At 36.6% G+C, this 17,581-nt stretch overlaps 1 protein-coding gene and 1 long non-coding RNA gene across 2 annotated transcripts; both read left to right on the top strand.

Annotated features, from left to right (window-relative positions):
- The first annotated feature begins 1,309 nt into the window (after nucleotides 1–1,309).
- LOC306894418 (interferon-induced very large GTPase 1-like) lies at nucleotides 1,310–7,787 on the top strand. The gene is made up of 6 exons (XM_079456946.1): nucleotides 1,310–1,390; nucleotides 1,489–1,609; nucleotides 1,821–1,910; nucleotides 2,292–2,327; nucleotides 2,433–2,464; nucleotides 2,918–7,787. Exons 2-6 carry the CDS (start codon nucleotides 1,492–1,494, stop codon nucleotides 7,649–7,651), a joined length of 5,010 nt encoding a protein of 1,669 aa, XP_079313072.1. The 5' UTR covers nucleotides 1,310–1,390; nucleotides 1,489–1,491; the 3' UTR covers nucleotides 7,652–7,787.
- A 4,067-nt stretch (nucleotides 7,788–11,854) lies between these two features.
- LOC306894433 lies at nucleotides 11,855–15,795 on the top strand. Its single transcript, XR_013786690.1, has 6 exons — nucleotides 11,855–12,055; nucleotides 13,651–13,784; nucleotides 13,970–14,246; nucleotides 14,814–14,918; nucleotides 15,115–15,242; nucleotides 15,568–15,795. It is a non-coding gene; the product is annotated as an uncharacterized lncRNA (long non-coding RNA).
- The last annotated feature ends 1,786 nt before the right edge of the window (nucleotides 15,796–17,581 follow it).

Here is a 17,581-nt window from a genome sequence, read left to right as displayed (position 1 = left end):
CTGTGTCTGTCACAGAAAGATTGTTGCTTTCGCTGATCATATTTTGCTAAATTATCCCCTAAATATTAACTACTAAATTACAACCAAAATTATTTGTTTGTTTCTTCAAATAATAATGTATTTTTCCTTTTAAAAGTGGAATGAAAGGTAATGCATTAGACATTTATCAGATTATTATTTAATAACTATTGATGCGTCCGCTAAACGTAGGCGATCTACTTGGCGTTAAATGTAAATAAACGTTTATTTGATAGATTTGTAAGGCAAACTATCATGTTTCCTTTTCAAATATGGAGGGTAGTCATCTGCCTTACGACATAATAGGATATAGCTAGCAAATCGAATGAAGCAAGCCAAAAATGTAAAGAACAAAAAAGCAGGCATTAAATTAATCCTGTGGTGCATTTATTTTCTTCCTGCAGCAGGTGTGTAGGAGTGACGTAAGCAAGCATGTGGAAAATTTGAATGTATTTGTTTGTCATTCATAATGCTCCTGACAACCAGACATTCAGTTTAACACATATGACAGTTGCTTATGGGGCACAATGAACCAGGGAGATCTGAAATTTTGTGGAAAATACTGTTGGTGAGGTAAAGCGATTTGTTTTGCATCCTAGTTTAAAATATAATATATGTTATATATATATATATATTGATAAGGATCATTGACAATACAGTATACATGCTGTGTTATTTGTAAGTCGCTTTGTATAAAAGCATCTGCCAATTGAATAAATCTTAATTTTGTAACTACTGTATAGTGGTTTGACTTTTGGACAGCCTGCCGAACAAGTTCATACGAAAGGTTTATGCATAAATAGAACCCGATCTGAAGTATGAAGTGCCTTTCATGTGTTAGTAAGGAAGATCCGTGAGTTTCCAGTTCAGCTTAAGTGGAAGAAACATGGAACTCACACCAATCGGCTGGAGTTATATTCGAAAATACCACATTTTATGAATGCATATTTCTTTATAATGAATAGCCTGCACGCACATTTTTTAAACTATAAAATGGTGGTGTCAGCACAAATAAGGAACCATTATATGACCACACATTAAAATGTTTCAAGGATCAATTTAAAAGCTACATGAGTCTTGAGCTACCACGGCATGCAAGTGTTTAAACGTTGATCTATATGATTTTGTTGTTTTCTTCCACAATTGTATATTTTTGGTAAGTTTGTTTTGTTTTAATCATTTGAACTATAATGACATTTCTGTTGAGATCAGATCCATATTTCCTTATGTCTGTAATGTTGAAATCATTTATCATATTTTACAATTGGTTTGACACTGATTTATAATATGATGTTTTTTGTGTCTCTTAGGTGGTCACAACCTTTCCATAATATCAAAACTGTTGTGATTGGGTTAGGTCTTTGCATTCTGGGTGAGTAACAAAGTCACAAAAAAAACTATCTGTAAAATGAATTGAACCTGTGTATGTTGGCAATGCTGCTCAAGTAATTCAATGTTGTTATCTTGCAGAAAATGTTGAGGTCTGTTTGGAATTTCTTCACCTCAGATCCTAATCATGAAGACAGAAGGGAAACACATGCTAGAGAACTGGAACCTCAGGAAAAGAAGAGTATTGATGCCATTCAAGAGAGTAAGTATTAAAAAAGTCTCTATATTTGTTGTTTTTATTACTGTCAGGAGAGAAGAGCTTATATAATTGTAACATTTTTAGATTATAAATAAAAAAAACATTGCTTTTTATTACTTATTAATTTATAATGTGGTCACTATTTGATGACAGCATGATGAGAGTAAAATATATACAAATCATAAAGGATTAAACCCATTGAATGCTTTTCCAGAAACAGTCACAGAGAGCAAAGCTTCAGGCCCATCACACCATCCTACTAAAGTTGCTCAACCTGTTAATGTTGCTGAAGTTTTTAGTAAAGGTAAAGCCCAGATTGCGTGGTTTTTAAATTGTTTATGCACCCAACACATATAAAACATTTTTGACAAAGATGACATTTGGTTTAAAATTGTATTCCCAACCGTTAAAGCACAAGTACAATCATTAGCATTTACAACATGCAGTACAATTCTTATAGCCTATACTACTAACTTGGCCAGAGATTCTGTGCTGTGCCATGGGAATAGACATGGTTATCTTAAAATATACACATATTTAACCATTATTACATGAGGATGTAACTTATCAAAGTTACATTTACACAAATGCTAAGAGTCTTAATATCGAACATTATGGAAATAATTTAGTTAGCTTCATTAACTCATTGTCTCATAATTTTGTTGTTCCCTTAATTTTGATCCAGCAAACATAAAAAAACAAACAAGAGAGTCCCTAGGAGGTAAGTACATACTTATTAACATGACATAATATAATCATGTTTTACATTCATTTTTGCATTTTTCTACGAACTTTGGAAAATATGGTTCTTACTTTTTTGTCGTAGGCAACAATAATCAACTGCGACCATATGATAAGGTAATACATTTACACACACACACACACACGCGCACGCACGCACGCACGCACACACACACGTTTATTTTTCCCAATTTTTTCCTGTCACAAACAAGGAAAAAGAAAAAAGGAAGAATTCATATCAATGACCCACCTTGTAAAATAGGTATGAGTTCCCATCAGATTGTGTTGATACTGTATGTATTTATACATATGAAAGATATTGCGTATTAAAATACTTTGGGTTTAAAGTTGTGCTGGGTAACACAAATTTTTTTTGCTGACTGGCACAAAAAGGGAAAATTCATGTCCTTGACAGGAATTAATAGATAACAGTTTGTGACAATGTCACGAAATCCCTTGAGACTGTTTCCATAGACGTAATGATTTTAATACTCTACAAACTTCATATTTTAAATTCCAAATAACAAAGAAAGAGATTTAAGAGATTTATGTTCTTTAATAATTTTGCAGGAAGACAACAAGTGTGGAGTTGGAGGACAAAAACCTGAACAATCTAAAGACAAGGACAAGATCAAACAGCAACTGAAGCAGCTTTTCCGTAGACTCAATCTGAGTCCTGTCCAACTGAAACCACAAGACTTTCTGCAGGTGACATCAACTTCAATGCAGAGAAATGAACCTTGTGAGGAGGAGAACTTGGTTCACACCTTCATACAAAGTCTCCTGATGATGGATTACAGAGCAAGATACCTTCCATTAAAAGAAAGAAAACATAAGGTGAACACGCAAAGAAAAACAGGTTCAGGTACAGAGGAGGGTGATGCTTTTGAGAACATCTTCAGGAGGTCTGCGCCCGTTGAAGAAGTGAATAAACAGCATTCGCTTCACCCGATGGACATTCAGATGGCAGCGCTTCTCCATTCAGATCCTTTCCTTTGTCAGCTCATGGTAACCAAACTGTCACAGTGTCAGTATGCTCTTCCCCTGCTTGTGCCCAGTCCTTTCAACCAAAAGATTGAATTTCCCTTATGGACCTTCCGACAAATCAGGAAGAGCTGGAAGTTGTATGAGAAGAACATCAGCAGAAACCAGGGAATCCATGAGGCAGAGACTCCCATGGTTGCATTCTTTAGATTTTCAGCAAATGCTACTTCCAAATCTCAAATTATAAACACTCTGATCAATGAACGACATGAGACTTTCTTTCACAGACACTGCCGTGGAAGCAGCAAATCGTGTGTACTGATGGATGGAGTGGTTGAAATCGCCTGGTACTGCCCATCTGGAGAGAAGACTGATAAATTCACAGATTGTATTGCATTCTGTAATCTTCACGGTGATGCCCAATCTAATGAGACACAGCTGAAAATTCTGTCTGAGGAGTCCTCGATAAATGTTGTGCTTTTGCCCGATCTAGATAAGAGTGACAGAAGTATGACAATTGTGGAACAGCTGTACAACAACCCACAGCCACTCATCTGCCTGCTGACCGAAGACGAATGTGCCATTACAGAGATGCGAAAAGACAAATATAAAATCGGTTTAAAAGACAGAAATAAATCTGATGTGTCAGAAGAACTGAAAAGTACCATCAATAAATGCCTCTCAAAAATAACGTCCCACTTTAAACTTTCAGATATGGTCAAACACTCTGGAATAAAAATTGACGAGACTGAAAGATGTTGCAAAAAAGGCCATGAAATGGCAAAGCAGATAACAGCGTTACTAGAGAACAGTGAACTCTCCCAAATTAAGGAAACATTTCTGCCATGTCAGGGGAAATTGTGGCATGAATGGTGTCTAAAGAACAAAGAGCTACATCGACCTCAAGGGAACAATATTGAAATGCATAGCAGCCAAAAGCAAATGGAGATGTGTAAGATAAGAGAAAAGCAGAGGGAACGTGGTCTCAGTACATTCATGAAGTTGTTTATTGAAATGCTCGATACTGCGAATGCTAATGAGAAGATGTATTTCCTCAAATGGCTTGGATTCTTCTTGGATGAATATAGTTTAGAAGACCTAGCCGCACTTCATCTTAAATATGACAACAAGTGGTCAAAAGTGTTGCAGTTGAAAAAGAAACATGGTAAATCTGAGCAACTGAAAGTTGAACAAACACAACTTGAGGAAATGTCAGAAGAAATCAATGCAGCAACGTTTGGCTTGGAGCACTTACTAAGAGAAATTGGCCAGATCTATGAATCGCATGAATCGGACAAGAGAATCAGAGAAACAACGGGATGTCAGTTTAAAGTGAGCTCTCTCCCAAGACTTGCAGCAGAGCTTATGGTTTCTGGATACCCTATGGAACTGATGGATGGTGATGCTGCTCATGTTCCTCTGATATGGGTTAAAGCTGTTCTTGATGAGCTTATTAAGATACTGGGGGACAAAAGAGTCTTCGTGTTGTCTGTGTTGGGGATTCAGAGTACTGGGAAATCCACTTTGCTGAATGCCATGTTCGGATTGCAGTTTGCAGTCAGTGCTGGTAGATGCACCAGAGGAGCCTTCATGCAGCTTGTAAAGGTCTCTGAAGAACTGAAAAACCATTTTAAATTTCAATACCTTCTGATTGTAGATACCGAGGGGCTTCGGGCTCTAGAACTGGCTGGCAGGTCAACAAGACATCATGACAACGAAATGGCAACATTTGTGGTCGGTCTTGGAAATATGACGTTGATCAACATCTTTGGTGAGAATCCGGCAGAGATGCAGGACATCCTTCAGATTGTTGTTCAAGCCTTTCTGAGGATGAAGAAGGTACGACTGAATCCCAGCTGTATGTTTGTGCATCAGAATGTTGGAGATATCGCAGCCGGTGAGAAGAACATGGTAGGGAAAAGGCGCTTACAAGAGAAACTAGATGAAATGACTCAGTTAGCGGCCAAAGAGGAAGTCTGTGATGCAGAATGTTTCAGTGATGTCATTAGATTTGATATAAAGACCGATGTACGGTATTTTTCCCAACTCTGGGAGGGCAGCCCACCAATGGCCCCACCCAATCCACGCTACAGTGAAAATGTCCAGGAACTTAAGGATGCTATACTCTCACACGCCTCGAAATGTACTGGTGTAACACTGACACAGTTCAGAGATCGTGTTGGAGATCTCTGGAATGCTCTTCTGAATGAAAACTTTGTTTTCAGTTTCAAGAATACTTTAGAGATTGTAGTGTACAGGAAATTAGAGGAGGAGTATGTAAAGTGGACCTGGAGTCTTAGGAGTTCAATGCTGGAGATCGAAGACAAATTGCACAACAGAATTAACAACAGACAACTCCATAAAGTTGAGAGTAGAGACCTGGAGCAGGAGATGGCAAAGGTCAACGAGGAGGTAAAAGAGTCTATGAAGGTTTACTTTGAAGAACACAAAGAGAAAGAAATTCTGATTCAATGGAGAATGAAATTTCAAGAAAAAATTGAGCACCTGCATGGAGATCTTGTGAGAGATGCAAAAAGGAAGCTGGATAACATCAGTCACCAAAGGGAAGCTCTCTCCAAACTTGATGGGCAAAAAACGTTGCATGAACGAAAACTGCTTTACAAAAGCAAAGAGCTCGGGTTCAGTCTCAAACAAAAACATCTAGATGAGAATGAGATGAAGACAGAATTTGATAAAGTATGGGTAAAGTGGGTGTCTGAGCTAGCAGGGGATATTCGCCCTTTGGAAGAAGTAAACATAGTCAATGATATATTTGCAATTCTGGGTGAAATTCATGAAGTTGCACTTGTGCAAGAGAGATTAAGCAAATTTGAAAGTATAAATCAAATGACTGATTTCACTATATATGTAAATCCCATAAAAAAATTTGGGATCCATTCAACTAAGCAATTTGTTCTTCCACCAGAAGAACAAGAGTCAGTAAAAAATCTGGTGCAGAGTATTGTTCGTGGAACTGAGAACCAGGTTAAGTCAAAATCAGTTGCAAAGATGGGTTACAACAAAAGCTACATTCAGGAAATCGCACAATTTGTAAAAACGAATGTTGGAAAACACAAGTGCCTTCACACACAGTATGAATTCAAGAAAGAGTTCACAGTGGATTTGACACTTAGTATGTGCAAGTTGGCAGGTGAGAGATTTGCCCACTTTCATCAGTTGTTCAGAGAAGCTAATGATCCATTGATTTATCTGGAGAAAAAGAAACCAGAGTACTTCAGTGTCTTTCAAGGGTTCTGCACAGGTGCAACATCTGCAGCAGTTTTTGGCGCCTTGATTTGTAGTGAACTCAAAGAACCCATCCTACAAAGCGTCTACAACAAGACCGCAAAAGATCTGGCAGGAGAGATGCGGACAAATATTCCAGCTTTCACAGGCAACAGGTCAAACCTGGAAAAACACATTCTGAAAAAACTTGCAGAGGAGGAGGACTTTGACAACTTCATGGAGTACATTCTTTACCCAAGAGACCACTTTGAAGAGTTTATTAAAACTGAAGTTCAAGCATACATAACCAGACCGAATTCCTCAGCTCTTGCAATGATTAAAGTAAACATTAGACACAAGGAGAACTGCATTATCATAGCTGCTGAAAAAGCAACAGCTGAAGTCCTGAGTAATCGATGGGATGCAAATATGTGGCTGGACATTTTTTCATGTTGTTTGAAAGATGAGCTTGAATACAATAAAGAGCATCTCACTGGAAACTGCTGTCAGGACATCACTGACTTTGATCTTCTGAAAGAGATTGTCAAGAAAGAACTTCGTCCCGTCACAGAGGAGTTAAACAAAGGCTTGACAAACCCATCTGATATCAAAATGACAATGTTTAGGAAACCCCCAGATGAAATTTTAATAGAGCATTTCTGTCAGTGCTGTTGGGTGATATGTCCTTTCTGTAACGTGGTCTGTGTTAACACAATGGAAGACCATCCTGGAGATCACATTGCTCCCTTTCATCGAAACTGCGGGATGAATGGGATGATTTACAGAGGTACCAATAATCTAAGCTTGAGTTTCTGCACATCTGCAGTGGCCAGTGATCGTTCCTTTTACCCATCTTGTAATCCAGATAAAAGAGTTCGGTGGAAGGAGTACAGAACAGCAGGTCCTAAATATTCAAGATGGTGCATCACACCTGATCTCTCAGAGCTACCATACTGGAAGTGGTTTGTGTGTCAATTTCAAGATGATTTGGAAAGTTACCACAGTAGAACTTTCAAGGGGAGTGGTACGATTCCAAACAATTGGAGGTACTTCACAAAAGAGGATGCTCTTGAAAGTTTGAATAAATACATATAGAGTGCAGAGTTGAAGTTAACCCTAACACTGTGTCCTAACCAAACGTGACGCTCCGACACACGATTAAAGGTATCTTTTCCATGTTAATTAGAGGTTTTGTCCTAACCAACCGCGACAGGGCTGCTCAACGAGCAATGGCCGTTTCTATTTTAAGAAACGTTTTGTATTTTTTGTACACAACGATCTCATTAGATATAAGTTCTGTTCAAATCGCAGGAATCTCATCGCATTGCGTTTTGTTAGGATGCGGTGTAAGTCTCTAACTTGTGTTATATATATATTTCTTTTCAAGTATATTATATACAGTGGTGTGAAAAGGTGTTGGCCACCTTTCTGATTTCATAATTTTTTGCATGTTTGTCACACTTTAATGTTTCAGATCATCAAACACATTTACGTTTTATTCAAAGATAACAAAAGTAAACACAACATGCTGTTTTTAAAGGTTTTTAAAGGTTGTTATTATTGAGGGAAAATAAAATCCAAAACTACATGGACCTGTGTGAAAAGTGTTTACCCCCTAATAACTGGTTGGGGAAACTTTAGCAGCAAGAACTGCAAGTGTTTGCTAAAACTAGCAATGAGTCTGTTACAGCGCTGTGCAGGAATTTTGGTCCACTCACATTTGCAGATTTGTTGTAATTCAGCCACATTGGAGGGTTTTCAAGAATGAACCGCCTTTTTTGGGTCATGCCATAGCATCTCAATAGGATTCAAGTCAGTACTTTTGACTAGGCCACTCCAAAGTCTTCATTTAGTTTTTTTCAGCCATTCAGAGGTGAACATGCTGGTGTGTTGGATCATTGTCCTGCTGCAGAACCCAAGTTCGCTTCAGCTTGAGCTCACAAACAGATGTCCAGACATTCTCCTTCAGGATTTATTGGTAGACAGCCGAATTCATGGTTCTATTTATCACAGCATGTCTTCCAGGTCTTGAAGCAGTTAAACAGCCCCAGACCATCATACTACCACCACCATATTTTACTATTGGTATGATGTTCTTTTTTCTGAAATGCGGTGTTACTTTTAGACCAGACGCAATGTGAATCACTTTACAAAAAGTTAAACTTTTGTCTTGTCAGTTGAGTATTTACCCAAAAGTCTTGGGGATCATCAAGATGTTTTCTGGCAAAACTGCAGCGGTTTTCGTCTTGGAACTCTGCCATGCAGACCATTTTCTTCCCCAGTCTCTTTCTTATGGTGGATTCATGAACACTGAGGCAAGTGAGGCCTGCCGTTCTTTGGATGTTGTTGTGGGGTCTTTTGTGACCTTTTGGATGAGTCGTGGCATGCGCTCTTGGGGCAAATTCTGGTCGGCCGGCCACTCCTGGGAAGGTTCTCCACTGTTCCATGTTTCCTCCATTTGTGGATAATGGCTCTCACTGTGGTTCATTGGAGTCCCAAAGCTTTAGAAATGGCTTTATAACCTTTTCCAGACTGAGAGATTCTAAATTGCTTTCTTTCTCATTTGAAATACCAACTTTATATGGAACTGTTAGCTCCACCGAATCACAACCTGAAAGTGAAATTTATTTTGTCTTAACTTAAATAAACATTTGTGTACCTTATGTCTGTGTTTAGCTAATACATAAAACACTAACATTAACATGTACCGTTATTTCTGGGGCATTACAGTTTGTTTATCTAGCTATGAGCTAATTTAAGTGTTCAATCTAATAACTCTCAAAGCCTTTATTTAAAGAACTACTATCAAGAGTACTATCTGTATTGTAATAACATCTGAAGATACGAACACCGTACACTGTATGCCGTGACACCTAGTCCAAGTATAATGCTGTACAAGTGTAAAAGTCCTTTTTGCACCTATATAGATATATAGAGTGAAACTAAAATAATTTTTTATAACGTTGACTTCCTAAATTGCTCTGTGTAACAAAACAAGGCACAGTAAAGACGAAATATTATTATTATATAGTATATAATTATTATATAGTAAATAATATCCAACCACCTGTAAACCGTAATCCAGTAATGATGTGGGCGTTCCATTTGCAACACATGACACGTTTAACTAATCACTGCTGGTTTCCTTAAGGACAATAGGTGTTGCGTTTCCGGCAAAATCTGAATGCCTTTGACAAGTCACAACAGACTACACTTTCTGACCAATCGCATGAGGCTCGTGGATAGGAGGGGATTAGACGGATGAATCGTGGAACGAATAATTTGAGAGTCAGTCAAGAAGTATGGTAAGAGAATAACCAACATAATAGTGTTTTTACGCCTTGTATGTACATAAACTTGTTGTTGGACACTCCATAAACCAAAGTAGGACCTTAAAAATCCAATGTTACGTACTATTTAAGGGATTTCTTGATTGCGAACAGGTTGAACAGGAGAAATTGAACTAAGGTGCGATAAACCACAGTTAAGTTATGTTTTAACATGGGAGGGCAATCACTTTTTCACACAGGTCCATGTAGTTTTGTTTTTCCTGAATAATAAAAACTGAATGATGTGTTTACTTGTGTTATTTTTGACTAATATTTAAATAAGTGTAACAAACGTTGCAAAACATATGTAATTGGGCCAACACTTTTTCACACCACTGTATATATTTTTGTGTATATTTTGCTTATGCTATATGTACAGGTCTGTGTGCCCACTTTAAATGGATGATATAAATTCAAGTGCTAGTATCCAAAACCAATGAACAGGGTGCATATAAAAAATTTGCTTGTAGGCCAATGGTTGGAATTATATAAAACTGGGAAAGTCTTAATTTAAATAAATTTGATTCGGTTATGTTCATGTCCGTAAATTATTTTTAATAACTAAGCCTAAATGTACGATTATCACTGAGCCAGGAGAATTTTTATGTTTTGAAAAAAAATGGTTTGATAATTGGAAATCAACCTTTGATTACTTTAAACAAAATATCTGATGGCTTATTAAATTTCACAAAAATGAAACGATAAAATATATAAAGCTATATTAACTTAATAAAACCTTTAAAATCATTTAAGTGATTTTTGAAGTGGGACATAAAATCCAACAGTTAATTTCTCTATAATTTACACTGTTTAAGATTATTTAATAAAAAGAAATAAGTATTTCATTAATACATTATAAACAATTGCAATATATTTTAAATATACACTTAATATTTTTGGTGAATTTTAGAAATATATGAGTTACTATAACTTACACTTTGAGTGATATGGCAGTGGTTCAACAATCAAACTAAAAAAAATTCAGACACCGAATATAATTTTTTATATTGTTTTATGTTCCGGACACTGTATTTAATTTATGTAAATAAACATACATTTTATACAAATTGCATCACATTATATACCTGGTGACTTGAAAAGGTTGACTACACTTTCATGAGCAGCTCCAAATCTGTGCGGTTACAGCTCCGGCCAGAGCAGACTTAAACACAGCATACTTGGAGTGGCTGTCTGTGCGGATCGCTGCATTAAACCAGTGGATCCAGTGGAATTTTTACAGACGATCCACCACACCAGTTCTCGAAAAGGGTCTCAACGACAGCCCGTCCCTGTGGACGGCAACACCTGCGGTCGACATTCAAAATTTTAGGCACAGGCTGATTGGCCTGCTGAAATCTGTCCTTTACCTTACGGCATATGTGCTCCAGGAACAGGCCCTATTGGTCAAACGAAAATGGAAGTTACCCGATTGGCTTGCATAGATAGTGGGCGGAGTCCACCTTTTTGTGGATTGTGAGCACGTATTTACATTAGAAATGTTTCAAAATGCACAGAAAGCTATCCACAAATGTGCAGAAAGCGATCTTCAAATAAATGCCATTAAAATAAATGTGTAAATATTTTTAATTTGCAAATCTCATTGTATTTATTTGTGAATGCAATTTATTTTTGTGGAACGTCTAACATATATTTATGGTGCGCTTTTTGTGCATGGATTTCAAAAATGTTTGTGAAACTCTCTATATTAATTTGCGGATCATAGTTTATTTATTCGGAATATTGCAACAATTCTGACCCCATAGACTCTCGACCAATGAAATGTCCTTAATGTCTACAGTCTCCGTTGACTTTGCACGAGCGCAGAAACAACACCTGCGAAGCACAAACACACCCTCAATGTAAATCTTAGTCCCTTTAATTTGAATGGTATTGTTAGGACCTGGAGAAATTTAGATTTACATGCCTGTTTTCACTTTGTTTATCCTCAGGGAGTCAGAGAAGATACTCTGTATTTTGTACGGTTTTGTTTATTATGGTGGCCTTGTCTGCCCCTGAAGAAAAGGTTTAGTGAACTACCTGTTTTACAAGTGTGGTATTCTTGTCCTGTTTCGGCTTGCCCCTAGTGGGCGTAACAGTATGTTACCAGACAGCACAACAGCACTTTCAGTAAACTACTTTTGGATCTGGGTGTGGGAACAAAGGATTTCAGGTAGTGACATTTAATATTTTGGATTCTAAACTATATTCATGATAGATTCACATAGTGAATTGTAGTAGTTGGGCTAAATTACTTTTGTCTTTTTATACCTTTTCTTTGTTTGTCCTATACATATGTGACTAATGTTGTAATCATTCCCAAAATATAATCACACTCCACATTAGCCCTTTACTGGTATAAAACATGCACTGCATCTAACTGCTACTTTATTGATTTGCAGGTTGTTTTGCTTTACATCGCAGTTTTGATAGTTCTGGTTTTGTATTAGTGAGCTTTGCGAAATGGAAAAATACTAAATGTATGCGGTCACTCTTTTCAAAAAATGATTTATGCACTTTAACCTTACTTTCATTTTATTCGAATGAGGGACATTGAAAATAGGTCTTTTTATTACAATTACACAGGTTGAAACTCGAAACTCAGCGAACCAGTCCAACAGTTTCATTTCATTTCATTTCATATGTGGGTGCGCTTAAGAAATAGGGGAAATTAAACAGCCATGGCCAAAAGTATTGGCAGTGACATACATTTTGTGTTTTGCAAAGTTTTCTGCTTCTGTTTTTGTAGATTATTTTGCCACATGTTTCTATGGTATACTCGAAATAATGACTTTGAAAAAATTATCTCAAGTTTTAAAGGAGTTTATTGGCAAAAACATAATACATGCAAAGAGTCAAAATTAAACTATAGTAACTATGATGAAACTACATTTGTGGTTAATGTGGTCTTGTGGTGACCCACAACTAAAGGAAGGGACTCTACCTTTAAGGGGGGATGTTGTGTTTTGTTGGTTCCGGGTCAACCGGTGTGTGGAAGTTTACTCTGACTCGCTGTTCTTTTATTTATTGTTTAAGTGGATAGTAAAGTTGACTCGATGCATCTCCGTCTCTTGTCTCCTCATTTATTACATTCCACGGTCTCACTACAAATAGCCTACTCGGTACCCACAGATGATTTATTGTCTTTTATTATCTTATTTGCCTATTTAGAGCACTTTCAGCTGTGCAGTTGCACAGATGTCTACGTTATTTCGGCGGTAAAGGTTTAATGGTTGCCAGATTTGCATAAGAAAATCAGTGAAATGGTCATTCAAAGTTTCAAAGCTAGCCAGAAAGCCATAGGCCACATTTATACTGAATGTATCAAGTGACCCCAAAATGAACCCCCAATGTGGCACAGATCGGATATATGACTCACGATCATGTAGGCAAGAAAAATACTGGATTATGTTATTTTCAGATCATATTGTAGCATTCAGTGGGGCAAGTTGCAACATTATGATATCCACTGAAGGGATATGTAACATAATGCAACTCCATCAATGATTTAAAACAAAAACAAGACCCTGAATCTGATTCAACTAAACAACATTCGATTAACATTATGCAAGTATCTTTACTGAAATAAATAATGTTACTTATATTCAACATAATCCAGTTATGTGGTGCCTGTTGACATAAAAAAGTTAATTAAGATGACCATATGTTTTGAGTGTACATTTAAGTGGATGTCTCTGTTCTGGTTTCTCCTCTAGTGGCTAAAATAATAATGTTACAAAGTGATTAATCTCCTCATTCTCTCTTTAGCAGATACAAGGAATAAAAACAACAATATGAAAAGCTTTGAATTTTTCCGCAAACAAAAGTCAAAGATGGGCACAATGAAAGACACAATACTCAACCATCTCAAAGACAACGATATTCTTACAAAGGAGGAAAATGTAAGATTGATTTTTAAGTGTGTAATAAGTGTTACAACTAAAATGTGATTTGCATGTAACTGTTAACACCATTTAGTTGGCTACATTAAAGTTCCTTTTCCCTAATGATATTGGACTCAAAAAAATAACATCCGGTCACCACTCACCCTTTTGTCGCTATTGTTCCGTTCATTTTTTTCATGAAGAATAGAGCTCGTTCTTCCAATGAACCTGTATACAAGGCCTTGGATATTATTGAAGGACATGGACCTGAGAGGGTCGACAAGTTCTTTACATGTGTGAACCAGGACCATATTTTGGAGATGCATCCCCAATTAAAAGAAGTGCTTACTTTGAAAGCTTCACAAGTTAAAGAAACATATGTTGAAACAAGAAGTTCACAAAACAACAATGAGAGAAACCAGGCTGGGCCATTTTCACAAGGCACGAACAGAAGGAAGACATATAAAAGTAAAGAGATCAGTGAGTTCACCAGGCAGAATACACTATCACGCTATTATCTCAATAATTGTTTGCACAACTGTAAAATTTAATGGCCTGTTGTGGAATTTTCTTATTCCTTAATCAAGGTGAGTCAATTTTGACAAACGCAACACACAGAGACATCAGGTACTTTGCAAAGTATTTTATTGTTGTTTAATCTGCATCATAAGCAATGAGCATGGTGCAGAGCAAAGGCCGCTTCCTGTTCATTTACAGGGGCTTTTATATGATCCAAACATGACATCCCTTCGTCTCCCCTCCCTTGAGCAAGAACGTATCTTTGGTAACACAAATGTGTCGCCATCCCTTATCTTTACCAGAACCTCTTGGTCTTTGCTCAAGGGCAAAGGAGCTGAGTGGTCTGCCACGTAGCAAAACATTTCTCAGGAATCTAAGAACAACAAGATAGACAGTCTTGAATCAATTTTTACAGAGATTAGCATGAAGCCCACGTCATGAAAATTTCCATCACAGGCCAATGCTCAATACTGCAAAATGTAACCCACAGTGCCACTATTTAGTCTTTTCATTCATTTTTTCATTCAGTTGGACAAATCCTAGAGAAAAACTCACCCTTGTTTAGGCACAAGAAATGTCTTCCTATCACATGTGTGGGAAACAATGCCACATTAATCAGAAAAGAACTGTCTGGTAAGTTACTTTATTATTACATTTTTTATATGTTCTCAAGCTGAAAGTTACTTGCCATCTTCCCACAGGCACATCACTGCAACCAACATAAAATCACACAGTGTAAAAAAAGCAATAATGAAGTCCCATGCAAGGTAAAACATGTAAAATATAGTGCAAAACCAAATGACATCTTACATTATAATCCACCCTTTAGGAAGAAAGAAATGTGTTCGCATAAAGAAAGACTTTATGACCCCTGTACAATTTGTGAAATTGTATGGGAAGAAAAAATGGAAGAAAAACATACTATGCCATGGACACAACCTCGGATTTCTTATTAAGGTGAGAACACGAATAACTTATAATGGGGCGATTTCCCAGACAGGGATTAGGTTAAGTCGAAAAGGCCATAGTTAAAATACAACATTTAAGTAGTTTTTACAAACATGCCTTTAAAAAAAAAGACTCAAATTGCATTTTGAGACAAAACGATGGCACTGATATATTTTATTTATGTCAAGATGTTTTCAATTTAGACAGCGCTAAGATTTATTTGAACCCTGTATGGGGAACCAGCCCTATGTGTATGAAGACATCATTATTTATCCTCATTAAAGTACTAAATGTATCTGTTTCTCCGTAATTCCGTCTCTTTTCTTGTTTTCAGCATAACATTTTGAAGATGACTTAATGGATGTGCCAGTGTTCTTACTCTTCTGATGAAATGAGTCATTTAGGGGCGGTTTCCACGAACAATTATTTAACAACAACAATTTTTTTGAACAAATATGAACTAAAATAACTGCTCTAAAGACTTTCCCTATGCATTCCACTCCATAAATGTTACATATTTATAAAAAAATACAGTACATGTCCAATAAAGGTTGAATCAGTGAATTGTTTGTGATTTTGCACTCATAATTCCTTTCTTTCTGTGCTATCTTGCCCTCTCTCTGAAGCAAAATCTTCTCCTGTTTCTCTCTTATTTTCCTCTCTGTGGTTGGGAAAAGGAAGTTGTGGCCACCAAGGTCTCAATCTTCTACAGAAGTTTAGTCACCTGCTCAGTATTTCCCATGTTCTTGTTATTAAAAAACAAACCCCAGCTGCATTTGTGAAAAAGGTCCCTTAGGTCTTTATCTGAGCTGGCGATGACATCATTCTGGGTTTTTTCTTCTAGACGATCTCCTTTGTTATCTATTTGCTACATGACACATGTCATGAATATGAAGGAGGTTTTATGCATGTTTATGACAACTGTCATTAAGTGTCATTCGCTCAATTATGATTTTTTTTATGCAAATATTGTTTGTTTGAGGTCTTTGTTGACAATTTTACATAAACCAATAGATCATAATCTGTCATAATTGTCATAAAAAAACATGACATAGCAAATGAATTATTGAACTTAAGACACTTCTTAGCTTTATGGGTTAACATTACATTAAACTGTCATGTTTGTTTTGACATTAGCTGTCATGAAGCCATTATAACTGTGTCATAAAATAAATTCTGACCACTTTTTTTCCAGTGGTACAAATTGAATGTCAGTAAAACATAATTTAGTGTTAATACTCTGTCAAATGGTTTTATGACACTGTCATGTATACTTTTCTTGACCTCTACTACAGTGGTACAATGACATTTTAATGACAAATTCAATTTGTACCACTGTAGTTGAGGTCAAGAATATTTATATAAAATATTTTTGCTATAGAATATTTATTAATTTAATTAAAAGGAGAATATGTGACTTTCACAGCCCACCTACTATATAGGTTTTAAATGTTAACCAAGGAAATGTAGATACAGGTGCATCTCAATTAATTAGAATAACATGAAAAATTTCAATATTTTTTATCGCTCATTTCAGGAAGTGAAACCCATATATTATATAGATTCATTACACATAGAGTGAAAGATTTCAAGCCTTTATTTCTTGAAATTTAGATGATTATGGCTTACAGATAATGAAAACCCATTCAGTGTCTGAGAAAATTTGAATATTACATAAGATAAATAAAAAAAATCAATGTAGTAATGGAAGCCCATATCCTTTGATAGCGGCCTTCAGGTCATCTGCATTGTTGGGTGTCTCTCATCTTCCTCTTGACAATACCTCATAGATTCTCTATAGGGTTTAGGTCAAGTGAGTCTGCTGGCCAATCAAGCACAGTAACACCATGGTCATTGAACCAGCTTTTGGTACCTTTTGGCAGTGTGGGCAGGTGCCAAGTCTTGCTGGAAAATGAAATCAGCGTCTCCATAAAGCTTGTCACCAGAATGAAGCATGAAGTGCTCTTAAATGTCCCGGTAGATGGCTGCGCTGACTATGGACTTCAGAAAACGCATGGTATTCAAATTAATTGAGATGCACCTGTATACTTCATTTACTTTTAATTATGCTGATAGCGTTTGAAATGCTGTTCTCCATATGGGTTGAAGTCACATATATATATATATATATATATATATATAAAACCATCACATTGTGATATTTATCATCCTAATGTACAAATAAATAAAACGTACCATGGTCAAATAAACAATCATGAACCTGCTTTGTACTGTTCAATCAGCATGTTCAGCCTTTCTAGCACGTCATCGAGTCAACAGACTTTACCCCAGGTCCTCTCAGGATCACCTGGACCACCAGCAGCATCTCATGACAACGTTGGCGATAA

The sequence above is a fragment of the Barbatula barbatula genome, assembly GCF_947034865.1.
Source record: "Barbatula barbatula genome assembly, chromosome: 5".
NCBI lineage: Eukaryota > Metazoa > Chordata > Actinopteri > Cypriniformes > Nemacheilidae > Barbatula > Barbatula barbatula.
The sequence above is the reverse complement of the archived record's forward strand: the minus strand, read 5'-3'. Positions and strand labels throughout refer to the sequence as shown.

Excerpts from the sequence above, each read along its gene's own strand:
- LOC306894418 (XM_079456946.1), top strand. The coding sequence starts at position 1,492 with ATGTTGAGGTCTGTTTGGAATTTCTTCACCTCAGATCCTAATCATGAA. Across the intron at positions 1,911-2,291 it reads TGCTGAAGTTTTTAGTAAAG|CAAACATAAAAAAACAAACA; the intron begins GTAAAGCCCAGA and ends ATTTTGATCCAG. Across the intron at positions 2,328-2,432 it reads AACAAGAGAGTCCCTAGGAG|GCAACAATAATCAACTGCGA; the intron begins GTAAGTACATAC and ends TTTTTGTCGTAG.